At 43.9% G+C, this 18,457-nt stretch overlaps 1 protein-coding gene across 1 annotated transcript in view; it reads left to right on the top strand.

Moving 5' to 3' along the window:
- Window positions 1-18,457, top strand: part of dgki (diacylglycerol kinase, iota) — a gene marked incomplete at its 5' end in the record, with an annotated part of 102,795 nt that overhangs the window by 56,129 nt on the left and 28,209 nt on the right. Inside the window, 14 exons of the mRNA XM_080517992.1 lie at window positions 1,593-1,688; window positions 4,528-4,602; window positions 5,592-5,648; window positions 12,849-12,917; window positions 13,070-13,138; window positions 13,311-13,427; window positions 13,687-13,761; window positions 14,576-14,671; window positions 14,974-15,056; window positions 15,641-15,701; window positions 15,783-15,896; window positions 17,202-17,327; window positions 17,792-17,870; window positions 18,102-18,157. Of these exons, the coding sequence (XP_080374118.1) occupies window positions 1,593-1,688; window positions 4,528-4,602; window positions 5,592-5,648; window positions 12,849-12,917; window positions 13,070-13,138; window positions 13,311-13,427; window positions 13,687-13,761; window positions 14,576-14,671; window positions 14,974-15,056; window positions 15,641-15,701; window positions 15,783-15,896; window positions 17,202-17,327; window positions 17,792-17,870; window positions 18,102-18,157 (1,173 nt within the window). The remainder of the gene's footprint in view (window positions 1-1,592; window positions 1,689-4,527; window positions 4,603-5,591; window positions 5,649-12,848; window positions 12,918-13,069; window positions 13,139-13,310; window positions 13,428-13,686; window positions 13,762-14,575; window positions 14,672-14,973; window positions 15,057-15,640; window positions 15,702-15,782; window positions 15,897-17,201; window positions 17,328-17,791; window positions 17,871-18,101; window positions 18,158-18,457) is intronic.

The following is an 18,457-nucleotide window of genomic DNA, read 5'->3' as shown; positions in this document are numbered from 1 at the left end:
TTGGAGTTTTCTGTTTGCAGCATAGCGCTCGCCGTGGCGTGGATGCGCGTCTGGGACACGGGAGTCTGGAGCTTTCGGCTCCGGCGCTGACCGCGCTCCGGCAGCTCCGCTTCCCAGAAGCGGTCAGTGTTCAGTTCAACTGCGATCAGTGGCGCTTTATCGCGGGGACGGACCGCGGAAGCCATGAAAAGGAGCTCGGAGCTCGGCGCCTCCGTGTTCCAACGCTGAGCTGCCGCGATCAGCGCCGGAGTGGAGAACCTCCTGCGTTTGAGCAGAAAGCTCAGACTCCCGTGTCTGTGCCTCAGCCAACCGGGGGGAACGCTCCGGCCACTTGCCCCGCACCCGAGCGCTCGAGTGCGGGGCACGATTTCTTGAATTTCACAGTTAAGACCAGCCTCTGTGCTCGTCTTAATGAGCACAAAGGCTCAACTCAGGCTTTTATTGATGTAATTTCTTTGATCATGGTTGAATATTCTAATAAAATTGTTAAATGTATTCCTATATTATTTATGTATTTATTTACTATGCATACTCTCAACTGTGTTATTGGAAATTAATTAATTTTGTTACATATACAGTTTTTTATTTGCAGTATAAATTCTTTTATATGTTTGCAAATTTTTGATTTTCTATATTATTTTCTATGTCAAGATCTAAAAATTGTTTTTTTTATTTGTTACGTTAGTTGATTAGTTAGTTTGAAAGGATGAATATTCTGCTTTTATGGTATTACTGTATAAGTCCTACTTAGTGAGCTAGATTATAATGTTTGTGTCATCTGTTGTCATAAATGTAATCAGTTTGTTACTTAATCATGATGCACTATTTCCTTGATAGTTCATTGTAAATCCCTTCACCAACGAAAGTTACGTTTTTGGCCATATACTTATTGATTGATTGATTGATTGATTGATTGGTTTGTATGTATGTATTTTACCAACTTTTCACAAAAACTATTGATCTAAATTGTAAGACTTTTTTCAGAACCGAGAGCCATTGGGTCACAGGTCAAGGTCACAACGGTCAAAAATTATTTTTCCCTTGTTATGCCTTGGTTTCCAGGGTGTTGATGAAGGTATGCGAGTGTCCGTTGTAGTGTATTTATGTATTAAGTTAGTCTCTATCATAGTTTTTATAACTTTAGCCAAAAAGATCATTCATGAATGAACATGAATGATCTTTTTGTCGCCTCCGTTTCTCTTTTCTCATGTAAACTCTGAGGATTAAATCAGTCAGCAATTAAATTAGCCGCCTTTGCTCATTGGAAATACTTCTTAATTAATACATATTGGTAGCAACTCCAGTTAGACTTCATTATCTCACTGATCTTCTCTTCTAAACAGTTGCAGCTTCATACTCCTTGTGTCTATATGTATTCAGATGTGTGTTTTTCATGAATGCTGTTGTGATTAGCACCTTCTATTAGCATGCACTGTGAAATTACACACCTCTTCAGCAGCGGCAATTATGTGCTTGACACACTTGTTGACCGGCCTTGTGCATATGGTTCCACTTTCATGTGAGTGAGGATGAGCACATGCGTTGTGGCCAAGGATGTTATGATGTGAATATCTGGCCTCTGGTCTCTACAGGAGAACGCTGTTAATGGAGATCATCTGTGGATGGAGACGAGCTGCTCAGGAGAGCTCTGTTATCTCGGAGAGGACGCCTGCATGCTCAAGACTGCAGTGAGTGCTGACCTGTCTCTCTCTCTCTGTGTGTGTGTGTGTGTGTGTGTGTGTGTGTGTGTGTGTGTGTGTGTGTGTGTGTGTGTGTGTGTGTGTGTGTGTGTGTGTGTGTGTGTGTGTGTGTGTGTGTGTGTGTGTGTGTGTGTGTGTGTGTGTGTGTGTGTGTGTGCAGGAAGGTTAATAACTGACCCGATGAAGGAAGAGACAATGAAAAGAAAGCTTAAACAACACTTAATGTGAAAACATGCTTGTTGCCTTGCCTTGCCTTGCCTTGCCTTGCATTCCCTTGCCTTGCTTAGCTTTGCGTTGCGTTGCATTGTGTTGCATTGCATTGTGTTGCATTGCATTTCGTTGCCTTGCATTGTGTTGCAATTTGTTGCATTGCATTGCAATTTGTTGCATCGCGATCCGTTGCATCGCGATCCGTTGCTTCGCGATCCGTTGCTTCGCGATCCGTTGCTTCGCGATCCGTTGCTTCGCGATCCGTTGCTTCGCGATCCGTTGCATCGCGATCCGTTGCTTCGCGATCCGTTGCTTCGCGATCCGTTGCTTCGCGATCCGTTGCATCGCGATCCGTTGCTTCGCGATCCGTTGCTTCGCGATCCGTTGCTTCGCGATCCGTTGCTTCGCGATCCGTTGCATCGCGATCCGTTGCTTCGCGATCCGTTGCTTCGCGATCCATTGCTTCGTGATTTGTTGCTCAGCGAGTCATTTCTTCGCTATTCGTTGCATCGCACTGCATTGTGCTGCGCCATGTTTTGTTGTGTTGCGTCCAGATGAACAGTAATAGAACAGCAGAGACAATCCTCAGAAAACTGAAAGAGTGCTCTTAAGAGTCATCAACCAGCAGTGTAGAAAGTGTTTAAATGACAGACCTTCAGTCTGCTCACACACCTCTTTAAAAAGAAAAAAACAGCAGCTGAGAAAACAGCCTTTAATCCTGGAATTATTATAATGACGCATTGTACATTTCCACGGATGGCAGGTAATGATGCAGAGAAGGGTTCGCACCACTCAGTTGCTGCCAGTCGGATCTCGCTGTGATTACATTCCACATTTGACCTGAGAGGAAGCTTCTGGAAACACTGACGTCAATGAGCATTTGTCTCGCTGCCTATTTTTATATTTATTCATTATCTCAATAATGTTATTTGAAATTCATTTAGTTAGCTATATATGATTTAATTTTTTGTTTAAATTCTGTATTATTTAATTGCAGAAATAATTGGCAATGACCTGTAGGATGTTTAGTTAGCCAGTCTCTGCTCCATGTATTTGATTAATTTCTGTCAGTGACTCAGCGCACCACCTGGTGGTCCACACCAGTACCTGTATGAATTTACCAGCAGCTCATCACAACGGTCATTTTCTCTCATCCTGCTGATTATTTGAAGTTCTATGGACTCCCCATAAACAAAAGCACCACATTTAAGCTGAGAGGATTCAGAAATGAAACTGTCTCTTACCTCTGCAGCTCAGTGAAACATCCCTCGCAGCAAATATAAAATGCAGCAAACCTCTTCATCAACTTGACATGTTCCATTCATTTTTTAACACAAGTCATTATCTCCATATTCAATGTCAAAAACAGCAGTCATGAGAGAAACAACCTCAAATTGATCAAACCTCAATAACAACCTTCTCTGGAATATGTATGCGTCTTTTTATTGTTTGTGTCAAAACAGTTCAAAACTGCACATGCTTTATGATAATTGGTGTTTTATTGTTGTTTTACCATGCCATCCTGGAGGACTTGAGCTTTATTTAATTGAGCTTAATGAACAGCGACAATGAAATCCGTCTGATAGATTTGGCCTGATTTTCCAACAGGTTAAATCTAAAACAGACACTTTTCTTATTGTTTGTGAGTGATTCGTTTCACGGTAAAGATATCCGGGTCATTCAGAGCATCAACCAAATGAGACACAAGTGTGATAGTGCAGGTTTGTTTTCACGAGAGAGCAGCGCTGAGCCATTACGCGTTTCTCCCGGTGACAGTGTAGAGTGAACCCGTTGACTGGAGGTGAGTCCAGTCCATTAGAAGCTGTCACATTATTACTCATGATGGGTAGTTGGTCTCCTGTATGGGAAAAGGCCAAGAGAGCAATGAGATTTATTGAAGCCAAACAGCACCTTGGCAGCTTGAGTGCTTTTTTTTCACACTACGAGAATGCGTATTAGTATTTATTCATTTAGAAGGTTACACACTGTGTTGTAGAGTGTCTTTAGTAGCTCTGCTGCAGGGCAGGAAGTTGGTCTTTGAGCTCATTAAAGCTTCTCTGGTAGTTTGTGTAGTTGTAATTCTTTGCAGTGAAAAGTATGAAAGTTTCAACGGTGCGTTGGCCTCCCGAACTGGAGCAGGGAGCTGTTTTCATATGAGAAGAGCCCGATAGCTGAAAGCTTCTACTTTTAGAAACTATCACCCTGCAATGAGTAGCACTCTGAGAATGAAGTGTCGGTACTCGACGGCTCTTCAAGATACGAAGAGGCTCGTTCGTTAACGCTCCGTGCGAGTGAAGTACAAATGACCAACGCTCAGCGCCGTCTTTGAATGCCTCTCCAGTACACAGAGGCTTTAAATATACATAAACAGGGATGCTTTTAAGAATACGAAGGATGCTCGTCTCTTCATTTCCCTGCTTGGTGAAGAACTTTAAGCGGAAGTGTTAAATGTCAAGGTGTTTTTTCTTTCTGTTTTCAAGCCTTTTTGACATGACATAACGTGTTGGGGCATCTTCAACACATCTGCATGCTCTTATCGTGTGTGTGTGTGTGTGTGTGTGCGTGCGCGTGCGTGTAGTGTGTAACTCTGCCCTCTTTGCTCTGTATGTCCTTTAAGAAGTCGGCTCCCAGAAAGAAATGTGCCGCCTGTAAGATTGTTGTTCACAACGGTTGCATGGAGCAGCTGGAGAAGGTACCACACACACACACACACACACACACACACACACACACACACACACACACACACACACACACACACACACACACACACACACACACACACACACACACACACACACACACACAGGCAGTCTCCAGAGGCTCAGCTGACCTAACCCCTTCTCCACTCTCAGTCAATCACAGGCCAACTTGCCCTAACTTGTTCAGGTGACACTAAATAATCTGAATCGACAAACATCACCAATCAACCTTATCATTGCAACAAGAACAAAACTGCAGAGATGTTACACTATTTTGGTAATTTTCCTGAATTAAAGTATGTATTGCCTGGAAGCCCCACCCCATTGTTAATACAATCAATCATTCAATCAATGAAATTTGTCCCCGGGGGCGCAATTAAAAGGTCGCATAGAGCAGGCAGTGCAAATAAATAAATAAGCAATGGAACAACAGATTACAACTATATCTGTAGGTCAATATATACCAGTAATAGTAAAAGTCTGATAAAAGTGTGAGTCAGATATAAATACAACAAAGAATGAAGTCAAAGGTTAAAATATGAATCAGCAGGAGGCCAGGCAGTGATCAGCAGAGTTTTTTCATTTTTATGTCGAGACCATGAGGGATGTTGTCGCCAGCTGCTGAAACTAAAAAAGTAACTTGTAATCTAACTTTTAGAAACAAGTAATCAGTAAAGTCAATCAGTTGCTTTTTAAAGGAGTAACCAGTAATCATATTACTTTTTCAAGGTGACTGTGGCAACACTGGACACAATATGCAAGATATGCGTGTTTATACCTAAAACACTTCCCAGAGTCGGAAAAAAAAAAAAACGTGATGATATGTATAAATCTTTCATTCTGCTTTCATATGTCAGATGTAAAGTTGTGTCCAATAATATTTAACTTCAGTGTGATGTCGCTGCAAAAATCAAAGATGGATGAAAAAATAGTTTTTAACCAAAACTATTTTATGTAACTTCTTTTTCTCTCCCTTCAGATTAATTTTCGGTGTAAGCCCACTTTCAGAGAGGGAGGATCCCGATGCCTCCGAGATGTGAGTGTGTGTCTGTGGCCGGCGTTGGTGTGTATACATGTGAGTGTGTGTCTGTGGCCGGCGTTGGTGTGTATACATGTGAGTGTGTGTTTGTGACTGGTGTTGGTGTGTATACATGTGAGTGTGTGTTTGTGACTGGTGTTGGTGTGTATACATGTGAGTGTGTGTCTGTGGCCGGCGTTGGTGTGTATACATGTGAGTGTGTGTTTGTGACTGGTGTTGGTGTGTATACATGTGAGTGTGTGTTTGTGACTGGTGTTGGTGTGTATACATGTGAGTGTGTGTTTGTGACTGGTGTTGGTGTGTATACATGTGAGTGTGTGTTTGTGACTGGTGTTGGTGTGTATACATGTGAGTGTGTGTTTGTGACTGGTGTTGGTGTGTATACATGTGAGTGTGTGTTTGTGACTGGTGTTGGTGTGTATACATGTGAGTGTGTGTTTGTGACTGGTGTTGGTGTGTATACATGTGAGTGTGTGTTTGTGACTGGTGCTGGTGTGTATACATGTGAGTGTGTGTTTGTGACTGGTGTTGGTGTGTATACATGTGAGTGTGTGTTTGTGACTGGTGTTGGTGTGTATACATGTGAGTGTGTTTGTGACTGGTGTTGGTGTGTATACATGTGAGTGTGTGTTTGTGACTGGTGCTGGTGTGTATACATGTGAGTGTGTGTTTGTGACTGGTGCTGGTGTGTATACATGTGAGTGTGTGTTTGTGACTGGTGTTGGTGTGTATACATGTGAGTGTGTGTTTGTGACTGGTGCTGGTGTGTATACATGTGAGTGTGTGTTTGTGACTGGTGTTGGTGTGTATACATGTGAGTGTGTTTGTGACTGGTGCTGGTGTGTATACATGTGAGTGTGTGTTTGTGACTGGTGCTGGTGTGTATACATGTGAGTGTGTGTTTGTGACTGGTGTTGGTGTGTATACATGTGAGTGTGTGTTTGTGACTGGTGTTGGTGTGTATACATGTGAGTGTGTTTGTGACTGGTGTTGGTGTGTATACATGTGAGTGTGTGTTTGTGACTGGTGTTGGTGTGTATACATGTGAGTGTGTGTTTGTGACTGGTGTTGGTGTGTATACATGTGAGTGTGTTTGTGACTGGTGTTGGTGTGTATACATGTGAGTGTGTGTTTGTGACTGGTGTTGGTGTGTATACATGTGAGTGTGTTTGTGACTGGTGTTGGTGTGTATACATGTGAGTGTGTGTTTGTGACTGGTGCTGGTGTGTATACATGTGAGTGTGTGTTTGTGACTGGTGCTGGTGTGTATACATGTGAGTGTGTTTGTGACTGGTGCTGGTGTGTATACATGTGAGTGTGTGTTTGTGACTGGTGTTGGTGTGTATACATGTGAGTGTGTGTTTGTGACTGGTGTTGGTGTGTATACATGTGAGTGTGTGTTTGTGACTGGTGCTGGTGTGTATACATGTGAGTGTGTGTTTGTGACTGGTGTTGGTGTGTATACATGTGAGTGTGTGTTTGTGACTGGTGTTGGTGTGTATACATGTGAGTGTGTGTTTGTGACTGGTGTTGGTGTGTATACATGTGAGTGTGTGTTTGTGACTGGTGTTGGTGTGTATACATGTGAGTGTGTGTTTGTGACTGGTGTTGGTGTGTATACATGTGAGTGTGTGTTTGTGACTGGTGTTGGTGTGTATACACGTGAGTGTGTGTTTGTGACTGGTGTTGGTGTGTATACATGTGAGTGTGTGTTTGTGACTGGTGTTGGTGTGTATACATGTGAGTGTGTGTTTGTGACTGGTGTTGGTGTGTATACATGTGAGTGTGTGTTTGTGACTGGTGCTGGTGTGTATACATGTGAGTGTGTGTTTGTGACTGGTGTTGGTGTGTATACATGTGAGTGTGTGTTTGTGACTGGTGCTGGTGTGTATACATGTGAGTGTGTGTTTGTGACTGGTGTTGGTGTGTATACATGTGAGTGTGTGTTTGTGACTGGTGTTGGTGTGTATACATGTGAGTGTGTTTGTGACTGGTGTTGGTGTGTATACATGTGAGTGTGTGTTTGTGACTGGTGCTGGTGTGTATACATGTGAGTGTGTGTTTGTGGCTGGTGTTGGTGTGTATACATGTGAGTGTGTGTTTGTGACTGGTGCTGGTGTGTATACATGTGAGTGTGTGTTTGTGACTGGTGCTGGTGTGTATACATGTGAGTGTGTGTTTGTGACTGGTGTTGGTGTGTATACATGTGAGTGTGTGTTTGTGACTGGTGCTGGTGTGTATACATGTGAGTGTGTTTGTGACTGGTGCTGGTGTGTATACATGTGAGTGTGTGTTTGTGACTGGTGTTGGTGTGTATACATGTGAGTGTGTGTTTGTGACTGGTGTTGGTGTGTATACATGTGAGTGTGTGTTTGTGACTGGTGTTGGTGTGTATACATGTGAGTGTGTGTTTGTGACTGGTGTTGGTGTGTATACATGTGAGTGTGTGTTTGTGACTGGTGCTGGTGTGTATACATGTGAGTGTGTGTTTGTGACTGGTGCTGGTGTGTATACATGTGAGTGTGTGTTTGCAGCTGGTGTTGGTGTGTATACATGTGAGTGTGTGTTTGTGACTGGTGTTGGTGTGTATACATGTGAGTGTGTGTTTGTGACTGGTGTTGGTGTGTATACATGTGAGTGTGTTTGTGACTGGTGTTGGTGTGTATACATGTGAGTGTGTGTTTGTGACTGGTGCTGGTGTGTATACATGTGAGTGTGTGTTTGTGACTGGTGCTGGTGTGTATACATGTGAGTGTGTGTTTGTGACTGGTGTTGGTGTGTATACATGTGAGTGTGTTTGTGACTGGTGTTGGTGTGTATACATGTGAGTGTGTGTTTGTGACTGGTGCTGGTGTGTATACATGTGAGTGTGTGTTTGTGACTGGTGCTGGTGTGTATACATGTGAGTGTGTGTTTGTGACTGGTGTTGGTGTGTATACATGTGAGTGTGTTTGTGACTGGTGCTGGTGTGTATACATGTGAGTGTGTGTTTGTGACTGGTGCTGGTGTGTATACATGTGAGTGTGTGTTTGTGACTGGTGCTGGTGTGTATACATGTGAGTGTGTGTTTGTGACTGGTGCTGGTGTGTATACATGTGAGTGTGTGTTTGTGACTGGTGTTGGTGTGTATACATGTGAGTGTGTGTTTGTGACTGGTGTTGGTGTGTATACATGTGAGTGTGTGTTTGTGACTGGTGTTGGTGTGTATACATGTGAGTGTGTGTCTGTGGCCGGCGTTGGTGTGTAGACATGTGAGTGTGTGTTTGTGACTGGTGTTGGTGTGTATACATGTGAGTGTGTGTTTGTGACTGGTGTTGGTGTGTATACATGTGAGTGTGTGTTTGTGACTGGTGCTGGTGTGTATACATGTGAGTGTGTGTTTGCAGCTGGTGTTGGTGTGTATACATGTGAGTGTGTGTTTGTGACTGGTGTTGGTGTGTATACATGTGAGTGTGTGTTTGTGACTGGTGTTGGTGTGTATACATGTGAGTGTGTTTGTGACTGGTGTTGGTGTGTATACATGTGAGTGTGTGTTTGTGACTGGTGCTGGTGTGTATACATGTGAGTGTGTGTTTGTGACTGGTGCTGGTGTGTATACATGTGAGTGTGTGTTTGTGACTGGTGCTGGTGTGTATACATGTGAGTGTGTGTTTGTGACTGGTGTTGGTGTGTATACATGTGAGTGTGTGTTTGTGACTGGTGCTGGTGTGTATACATGTGAGTGTGTTTGTGACTGGTGCTGGTGTGTATACATGTGAGTGTGTGTTTGTGACTGGTGTTGGTGTGTATACATGTGAGTGTGTGTTTGTGACTGGTGTTGGTGTGTATACATGTGAGTGTGTGTTTGTGACTGGTGTTGGTGTGTATACATGTGAGTGTGTGTTTGTGACTGGTGTTGGTGTGTATACATGTGAGTGTGTGTTTGTGACTGGTGCTGGTGTGTATACATGTGAGTGTGTGTTTGTGACTGGTGCTGGTGTGTATACATGTGAGTGTGTGTTTGTGACTGGTGCTGGTGTGTATACATGTGAGTGTGTGTTTGTGACTGGTGCTGGTGTGTATACATGTGAGTGTGTGTTTGTGACTGGTGCTGGTGTGTATACATGTGAGTGTGTGTTTGTGACTGGTGTTGGTGTGTATACATGTGAGTGTGTGTTTGTGACTGGTGTTGGTGTGTATACATGTGAGTGTGTGTTTGTGACTGGTGTTGGTGTGTATACATGTGAGTGTGTGTCTGTGGCCGGCGTTGGTGTGTAGACATGTGAGTGTGTGTTTGTGACTGGTGTTGGTGTGTATACATGTGAGTGTGTGTTTGTGACTGGTGTTGGTGTGTATACATGTGAGTGTGTGTTTGTGACTGGTGTTGGTGTGTATACATGTGAGTGTGTGTTTGTGACTGGTGTTGGTGTGTATACATGTGAGTGTGTGTTTGTGACTGGTGCTGGTGTGTATACATGTGAGTGTGTGTTTGTGACTGGTGTTGGTGTGTATACATGTGAGTGTGTGTTTGTGGCTGGTGTTGGTGTGTATACATGTGAGTGTGTGTTTGCAGCTGGTGTTGGTGTGTATACATGTGAGTGTGTGTTTGTGACTGGTGTTGGTGTGTATACATGTGAGTGTGTGTTTGCAGCTGGTGTTGGTGTGTATACATGTGAGTGTGTGTTTGTGGCTGGTGTTGGTGTGTATACATGTGAGTGTGTGTTTGTGACTGGTGTTTGTGTGTATACATGTGAGTGTGTGTTTGTGACTGGTGTTGGTGTGTATACATGTGAGTGTGTGTTTGTGACTGGTGCTGGTGTGTATACATGTGAGTGTGTGTTTGTGACTGGTGCTGGTGTGTATACATGTGAGTGTGTGTTTGTGACTGGTGCTGGTGTGTATACATGTGAGTGTGTGTTTGTGACTGGTGCTGGTGTGTATACATGTGAGTGTGTGTTTGTGACTGGTGTTGGTGTGTATACATGTGAGTGTGTTTGTGACTGGTGCTGGTGTGTATACATGTGAGTGTGTGTTTGTGACTGGTGCTGGTGTGTATACATGTGAGTGTGTGTTTGTGACTGGTGCTGGTGTGTATACATGTGAGTGTGTGTTTGTGACTGGTGCTGGTGTGTATACATGTGAGTGTGTGTTTGTGACTGGTGCTGGTGTGTATACATGTGAGTGTGTGTTTGTGACTGGTGTTGGTGTGTATACATGTGAGTGTGTGTTTGTGACTGGTGTTGGTGTGTATACATGTGAGTGTGTGTTTGTGGCTGGTGTTGGTGTGTATACATGTGAGTGTGTGTTTGTGACTGGTGTTGGTGTGTATACATGTGAGTGTGTGTTTGTGACTGGTGTTGGTGTGTATACATGTGAGTGTGTGTTTGTGACTGGTGTTGGTGTGTATACATGTGAGTGTGTGTTTGTGACTGGTGTTGGTGTGTATACATGTGAGTGTGTGTTTGTGACTGGTGCTGGTGTGTATACATGTGAGTGTGTGTTTGTGACTGGTGTTGGTGTGTATACATGTGAGTGTGTGTTTGTGACTGGTGTTGGTGTGTATACATGTGAGTGTGTGTTTGTGACTGGTGCTGGTGTGTATACATGTGAGTGTGTGTTTGCAGCTGGTGTTGGTGTGTATACATGTGAGTGTGTGTTTGTGACTGGTGTTGGTGTGTATACATGTGAGTGTGTGTTTGTGACTGGTGCTGGTGTGTATACATGTGAGTGTGTGTTTGCAGCTGGTGTTGGTGTGTATACATGTGAGTGTGTGTTTGTGACTGGTGTTGGTGTGTATACATGTGAGTGTGTGTTTGTGACTGGTGCTGGTGTGTATACATGTGAGTGTGTGTTTGTGACTGGTGCTGGTGTGTATACATGTGAGTGTGTGTTTGTGACTGGTGCTGGTGTGTATACATGTGAGTGTGTGTTTGTGACTGGTGTTGGTGTGTATACATGTGAGTGTGTGTTTGTGACTGGTGTTGGTGTGTATACATGTGAGTGTGTGTTTGTGACTGGTGCTGGTGTGTATACATGTGAGTGTGTGTTTGCAGCTGGTGTTGGTGTGTATACATGTGAGTGTGTGTTTGTGACTGGTGTTGGTGTGTATACATGTGAGTGTGTGTTTGTGACTGGTGTTGGTGTGTATACATGTGAGTGTGTTTGTGACTGGTGTTGGTGTGTATACATGTGAGTGTGTGTTTGTGACTGGTGCTGGTGTGTATACATGTGAGTGTGTGTTTGTGACTGGTGCTGGTGTGTATACATGTGAGTGTGTGTTTGTGACTGGTGCTGGTGTGTATACATGTGAGTGTGTGTTTGTGACTGGTGCTGGTGTGTATACATGTGAGTGTGTGTTTGTGACTGGTGTTGGTGTGTATACATGTGAGTGTGTGTTTGTGACTGGTGTTGGTGTGTATACATGTGAGTGTGTGTTTGTGACTGGTGTTGGTGTGTATACATGTGAGTGTGTGTTTGTGACTGGTGTTGGTGTGTAGAAATGTGAGTGTGTGTTTGTGACTGGTGTTGGTGTGTATACATGTGAGTGTGTGTTTGTGACTGGTGTTGGTGTGTAGACATGTGAGTGTGTGTTTGTGACTGGTGTTGGTGTGTAGACATGTGAGTGTGTGTTTGTGACTGGTGTTGGTGTGTATACATGTGAGTGTGTGTCTGTGGCCGGCGTTGGTGTGTAGACATGTGAGTGTGTGTTTGTGACTGGTGTTGGTGTGTATACATGTGAGTGTGTGTTTGTGACTGGTGTTGGTGTGTATACATGTGAGTGTGTGTTTGTGACTGGTGTTGGTGTGTATACATGTGAGTGTGTGTTTGTGACTGGTGTTGGTGTGTATACATGTGAGTGTGTGTTTGCAGCTGGTGTTGGTGTGTATACATGTGAGTGTGTGTTTGTGACTGGTGTTGGTGTGTATACATGTGAGTGTGTGTTTGTGACTGGTGCTGGTGTGTATACATGTGAGTGTGTGTTTGTGACTGGTGTTGGTGTGTATACATGTGAGTGTGTGTTTGCAGCTGGTGTTGGTGTGTATACATGTGAGTGTGTGTTTGTGACTGGTGTTGGTGTGTATACATGTGAGTGTGTGTTTGTGACTGGTGCTGGTGTGTATACATGTGAGTGTGTGTTTGTGACTGGTGTTGGTGTGTATACATGTGAGTGTGTGTGGAGTTTCTAGGAAAACTACTTTTTCTCTTCTCCCTCAACAGCAGAACACTCTGAGACACCACTGGGTGCACCGACGTAGGCAGGAGGGGAAGTGCAAGCAGTGTGGAAAGGTGAGCACACACACACACACACACACACACACACACACACACACACACATAGTCAAGTGTGACCGTAGCTCCCTTTAGTGTGACACCTTCTCTATCATGTTCAGTCTAGATGTCTCTCACACACACACTGACCTGCTGTGTTGACTCTGCAGAGTTTCCAGCAGAAGTTCTTCCACAGTAAAGAAATCATCGCCATCAGTTGTTCGTGGTGTAAACAGGCTGTGAGTAATCAATCGTCTCTGTTGATCACTAAGAAAACTCTGCCCCTTGTATACTATTGCGTAATCTCACGTTGTTTTAAGTTACAGGTAAAAAATGTTGTTGTAACGTGTAGTTGATCTGTTAAAAATATCTAAAGAGGCATTAAAGGTTCATTACGCTGTTCTCTCTCAGTTTCACAACAAGGTGACGTGTTTCATGCTGCATCAGATCGAGGAGCCGTGTTCTCTGGGAGCTCACGCTGGAGTCATCGTCCCTCCGTCCTGGATCATCAAAGTCAGAAAACCACAGGTGCGCACGCACACACGCACGCACACACACACACACACACACACACACACGGTAGTTAGCAGCTTGTTAAATGTCAGTCTGTCATGTTGTGACAGTGATGAGAAATTACTCCGTTGAATCTAAATGTAAAACTTCTTTTTGCATGTGTGTGTGTGTGTGTGTGTGTGTGTGTGTGTGTGTGTGTGTGTGTGTGTGTGTGTGTGTGTGTGTGTGTGTGTGTGTGTGTGTGTGTGTGTGTGTGTGTGTGTGTGTGTAACAGAACTCACTGAAAAACTCTGCCAGGAGGAAAAAACGCACATCATTCAAACGAAGGACGAGTAAGAAAGGACTGGACGTGAGTTATATGAGTTATCGTCGGATCATTTATGTGCTTTCTCTCAGAGAAAGCTTTCTTCTGTCATCTCTTCAAGACTAAAGCTTCAACACTGTGTCTGTCCTCAGCATGAACCACTTCCATTAATGGATAAAACTGTTTCATACACATCTATTTCATTTCAAACCTTTCGAAGTGCACAACACTGAGGAAAAACCTTATTTTCCTCCCAAATGTTCGTGAATAGTTGTGAAATGAATCGATAACCACTTTAGATTGGTTATCGATTAGATTAACCCCTAACCCTAAGTTTTATCCAATTAGAAGAAAACAAGGTCACATTTTGCATCATTACTTAAAAATCATTCATTTAAAAAACTTTGGCTTGAAATAATGCAGATGTCTTCTTATTTTACTTCTAATCTGGATCATAACAGTAAGAATAAATGTATACTAATATCTGCTATTGTAAATAATATTTTTTTTAAATAATCTTAAAGAATTATCCTGGAGCTGATTATATGTGTAATCTGTAGTAACCGCTTGATCTTCAATCACTTGATAATTGTCATATTTGTGCCATTCAGTTGTTTTCTTACTTTACAGTAATCGACAGTATTTACTGTTTTGTGTTTTTTCTCTGGATATAAATAAAATGAATAAATAGTGTTCCAACCTGTTCTCATTCATGGATTAACACTCTGTCTTTGATCTTTTATGACTTTAATCACCTTTAATTATTACAAAACCTGTCTGAGGAGAGTGAACAAAGTAGAGAGTGTCCTGCATAAATAGAATTATGTGTGTGATCTCTGTTTTCCTCCCTGTTTTTCAGGAGTCGAAGTGGCGTCCCTTCATGCTGAAGCCCCTGCCCTCTCCCCTCATGAAGCCCATTTTGGTTTTTGTCAATCCCAAGAGTGGAGGCAATCAGGTCAACACATCTGTAATCTGTCATGTAATCTATACTCTGTGTGGTTTGGTTGTCTGCACTGGGATATCTGTAAATGTTTCTATTGGTCCAAATCAGCAGGTTTCTCATTCTAAACAGTGTGACCAGACGACTGCAGTTCAAACATGGGGTGTTTACCTTGAATCCATCGAGCTAAAATAAATACAGAAATGTTGATATATTTCGGTGGTCAGACTTCAATTTTATTGATCTCAAAAAGACTTTGTGTCATTCAGGTGTGCGCTAGAAGTTTTGCATTAAGTTCATCATCATGTTCTCCGCAGGGTGCCAAGGTGTTACAGATGTTCATGTGGATCTTGAACCCTCGACAAGTCTTCGACCTGTCGCAGGGCGGACTGAGAGAAGCGTGAGTGCCGTCAGCGTTCACTTCATCAACTCATGAGGGCTGAGCCAAAGGTCCAGTTTAACGGAAAACACAAAACCTTGGTTGCATTCTGGGTGTCCGTTTCTATGACAACGGTGCTCGGGGTCTCAACTTTTTGAGAACGACTCCCGAAGTGGAACTTTGTGAAAATGCTCCGACTGTCTCAGTGTAGACGGGCGGAAATGAGACTGGAAGCGCTCCGGCTCATTGTGTGTGCAGACGGAGGAGAAGCTACTCCGTCCTACAGTGCCAACAAGTGGCCCCACATTTAATCTATATCGTTTGTTTGTGTCACTGCCATTTCCATGGAAACCGTTTCGATTTGCAAATGTGAACCTTTTGTGAAATCGATGCGCTTTGACCTAATAGTCAACCTGCATCACTTCATAAAGATTCTATTCACTCCAGGTGTAATGATTAGCATCTTTGTTTCAAACACGCTCTTCATGAACGGAGCCAATTCCACAAAACTCGGACCAATTACGCCCACTCAACACCGATTCTCGCCGCTTCCAGCTGCAGCAACATTTTCCTCTTCCACAATTGTTCCACTTTCTGCTGGTCAGGTTGGAGCTGTATCGCAAAGTGCCAAATCTGCGGATCCTGGCGTGTGGAGGGGACGGCACGGTGAGAATCTGCTCGGCTTCGCCCTGTCCGGGATGTCCTTGGGATGTGTGCATGCTGAGGCTTTCGGTCACGTGTGTGCAGGTGGGCTGGATCCTGTCTGCGCTGGACGAGCTGCAGATGAGCCCACAGCCTCCGGTCGCCGTGCTTCCTCTGGGAACGGGAAACGACCTCGCCAGGACGCTCAACTGGGGCGGGGTGGGTTCCTCGCCTTGACTCCTGCTACAGAGTGGGCAGCGATGCACCCACACAAACGTGAACATACACGGTTGCACGTGTAGGTGGCTTCATTACAAAAACAAGCAACAGCACCAACAAGTGGCCCGACGTGAAAACTGCATTGTTTCTGCTGCTTCCGTGGAAACAGAAACATGATGTGTTTTCACTTGAAATGTTGTCGTGTAAACGGGGGGTCAGGCGACAGGAGGCTGAAATTTAGAAAATAACCAATAAGAAGTTTGTGCAAATTATTTTAATTATACTTTGTGGTGAATGTGCCATCACTGTAAGAACAAATAATCAAAGCAAATTAAAAATGTACAAGTGAATTTCCGAATATCACAATTATATTGAAGTGAATTGTTTTGGAAATTATTGATATACTCATAACATATAAAGTAAAAACTTTATATTTAATTTGAACCATGGCTTAACAATTAATCACAATTTCATCATTATCGCAATATGTCTCAAAAAAACTAACTGAAGTGGAATAAAACATGCTGCATTCATGCTCTGCAAATTCTAAATATATGAAAAGAAACTGCAATAATTTGTGATTAATTAACAATAATTTATTACTGAAGTCGATTGACAGGCCAAATGAATCCAACGTGTCAGTGTGTGAACCTCACGTGACTCTAACCCTAACCTCACGCATCGATGTGACCGTTTCAGTGGAAGCTGCAGAATAAGTCGCCCACATTCCAGGATATAGGAGAGCTTCCTTCCTGTGTTGTACCTCTCTGTGGAAACCCTTGACATTTAACTCCTGACTGACCTCCCCACACTTCCAGCAGTTGTGAACTTCAGAGACGTTTCCCGTCGTTCATTTTACTTGGCGAACGACAGGAACGCTGCACAGTCACGTCACGCTGTGAAAAAGGGGAGCTGGGACACTTTCTACCCCGAAATTGGTCACGGCTGCACATCTGTGGAGCTTCTGTAGGTTTAGTGGCTCTTTTGATATCAAGTTGAGTTCACATATCGAGAACATTGTGGTTATTTATCAAGAGCCATTTTTTAACGGCTACGATTTGAGACATCTCTATCAAAATGACATTGTTTAGTAAGAAGTGTGTGTGTGTGTGTTCTCAGAATTCTGCCCATCCTTTTCATCTATTCTTAGACGTCACACCCGTCTGTGTGAGAGTGATGGTAGAGACCTCTTCTCATAAGCTGGGACTGTGCTCTGGAAGATGGATGTCATTGTCTCTGAATGGTGAAAATAATGCCTCTCTTCTACATCTGTCCCTCCTCCTCTTCCTCTTCCTGTGTCTGCAGGGTTACACAGACGAGCCGGTGTCCAAGGTTTTGTGTCATGTGGAGGACGGCTCGGTGGTGCAGCTGGATCGGTGGAACCTGCTGGTGGAGAAGAGCTCCACCCAGCTGGAGGAGGGGACGCAGAAGGTGAGAGCAGGCTGCAGATGCAGCATGTTGGAGTGGTCGCTGTAGAGCTTTCGTGAAAAGAGGGAACTTCGGTACTCTGGTTGTGTTTCATATATGCTGAGATAATCGCTACAAGAGTTTTAGAGCTGAGACAAATAATGGATCCACCACTAGCCGTTAGATCTGCTTCTGAGGGCGCCAGAGAGCTTGATGAGGGAGGTGTGACGGTGTGGTGGTGGGATGATTCCTGAGAGGAAGGATGAGCAGGAGTCCTTTCAGTTCAAACACCTTGTGATGTACAAGCACGTCATTACAGAGCAGATAAGTTTTGGTGTGAAAGATAAAAACCAAAGAAATGATCAAAGCGCTGAATCCTGATGAGCATCATTAAGTGGACGGTCAGTGGAGGCCTCAGCGAGCACACCAGCTGTCTCATATTCATGCAAAGATCCTCACACAGTGTATTTCCCCCCTCGTGTCCTCAGCTGCCCCTCAACGTGTTCAACAATTACTTCAGCCTGGGCTTTGACGCTCACGTCACCCTGGAGTTCCACGAGTCCCGAGGTCTGTGAAAACAACCGAAGCCTTTCTCTCACCTGTGTGTCTGTCCTCACGTTCGTTCATGCACTGCTCTCCTGAAAACTGCGCAGCACAATAAAATATTCACACATTCAGATGCACATTCATGCGCGTGGCAGTGAGTCAGAGTTTTCTCCAACTTCACGCCTCTGCGCTTTCTCTCTTTAGTCTCTGCAGCGTTGTTAATGCATTTTGCTCTTCCTTTGTGTCTTCCAGAGGCCAACCCGGAAAAGTTTAACAGCCGTTTTCGAAACAAGATGTTCTATGCAGGCGTGAGTGACCCGCACACAAACTCATACTAGCTCATGCAAAGTCACACAAACTAACAGCGTGACTGGCAGCGCAGAGAAGACGCTGTGAACAGAAAGCTCCGACGCGATGCAGAGTCCCGAGCTCCGGTCTCCCCCTGCCTCACATCCGTTCTTTCACGACCAACGTGAAAGTTGAGCTGCAAAGAAAAGAAAAAAAAAAAAACAACCAGTGCAAAGCTGACCACGCTAACAGCAGAGGATTCAAACAACCAACATAATGAAGCTCTCTACTACTACTACTAGTCAAATATTGAGGGCGTG

The sequence above is a fragment of the Blennius ocellaris genome (assembly GCF_963422515.1).
Source record: "Blennius ocellaris genome assembly, chromosome: 22".
Classification (NCBI taxonomy): Eukaryota; Metazoa; Chordata; class Actinopteri; order Blenniiformes; family Blenniidae; genus Blennius; species Blennius ocellaris.
This window is presented reverse-complemented; position numbering and strand designations above follow the sequence as displayed.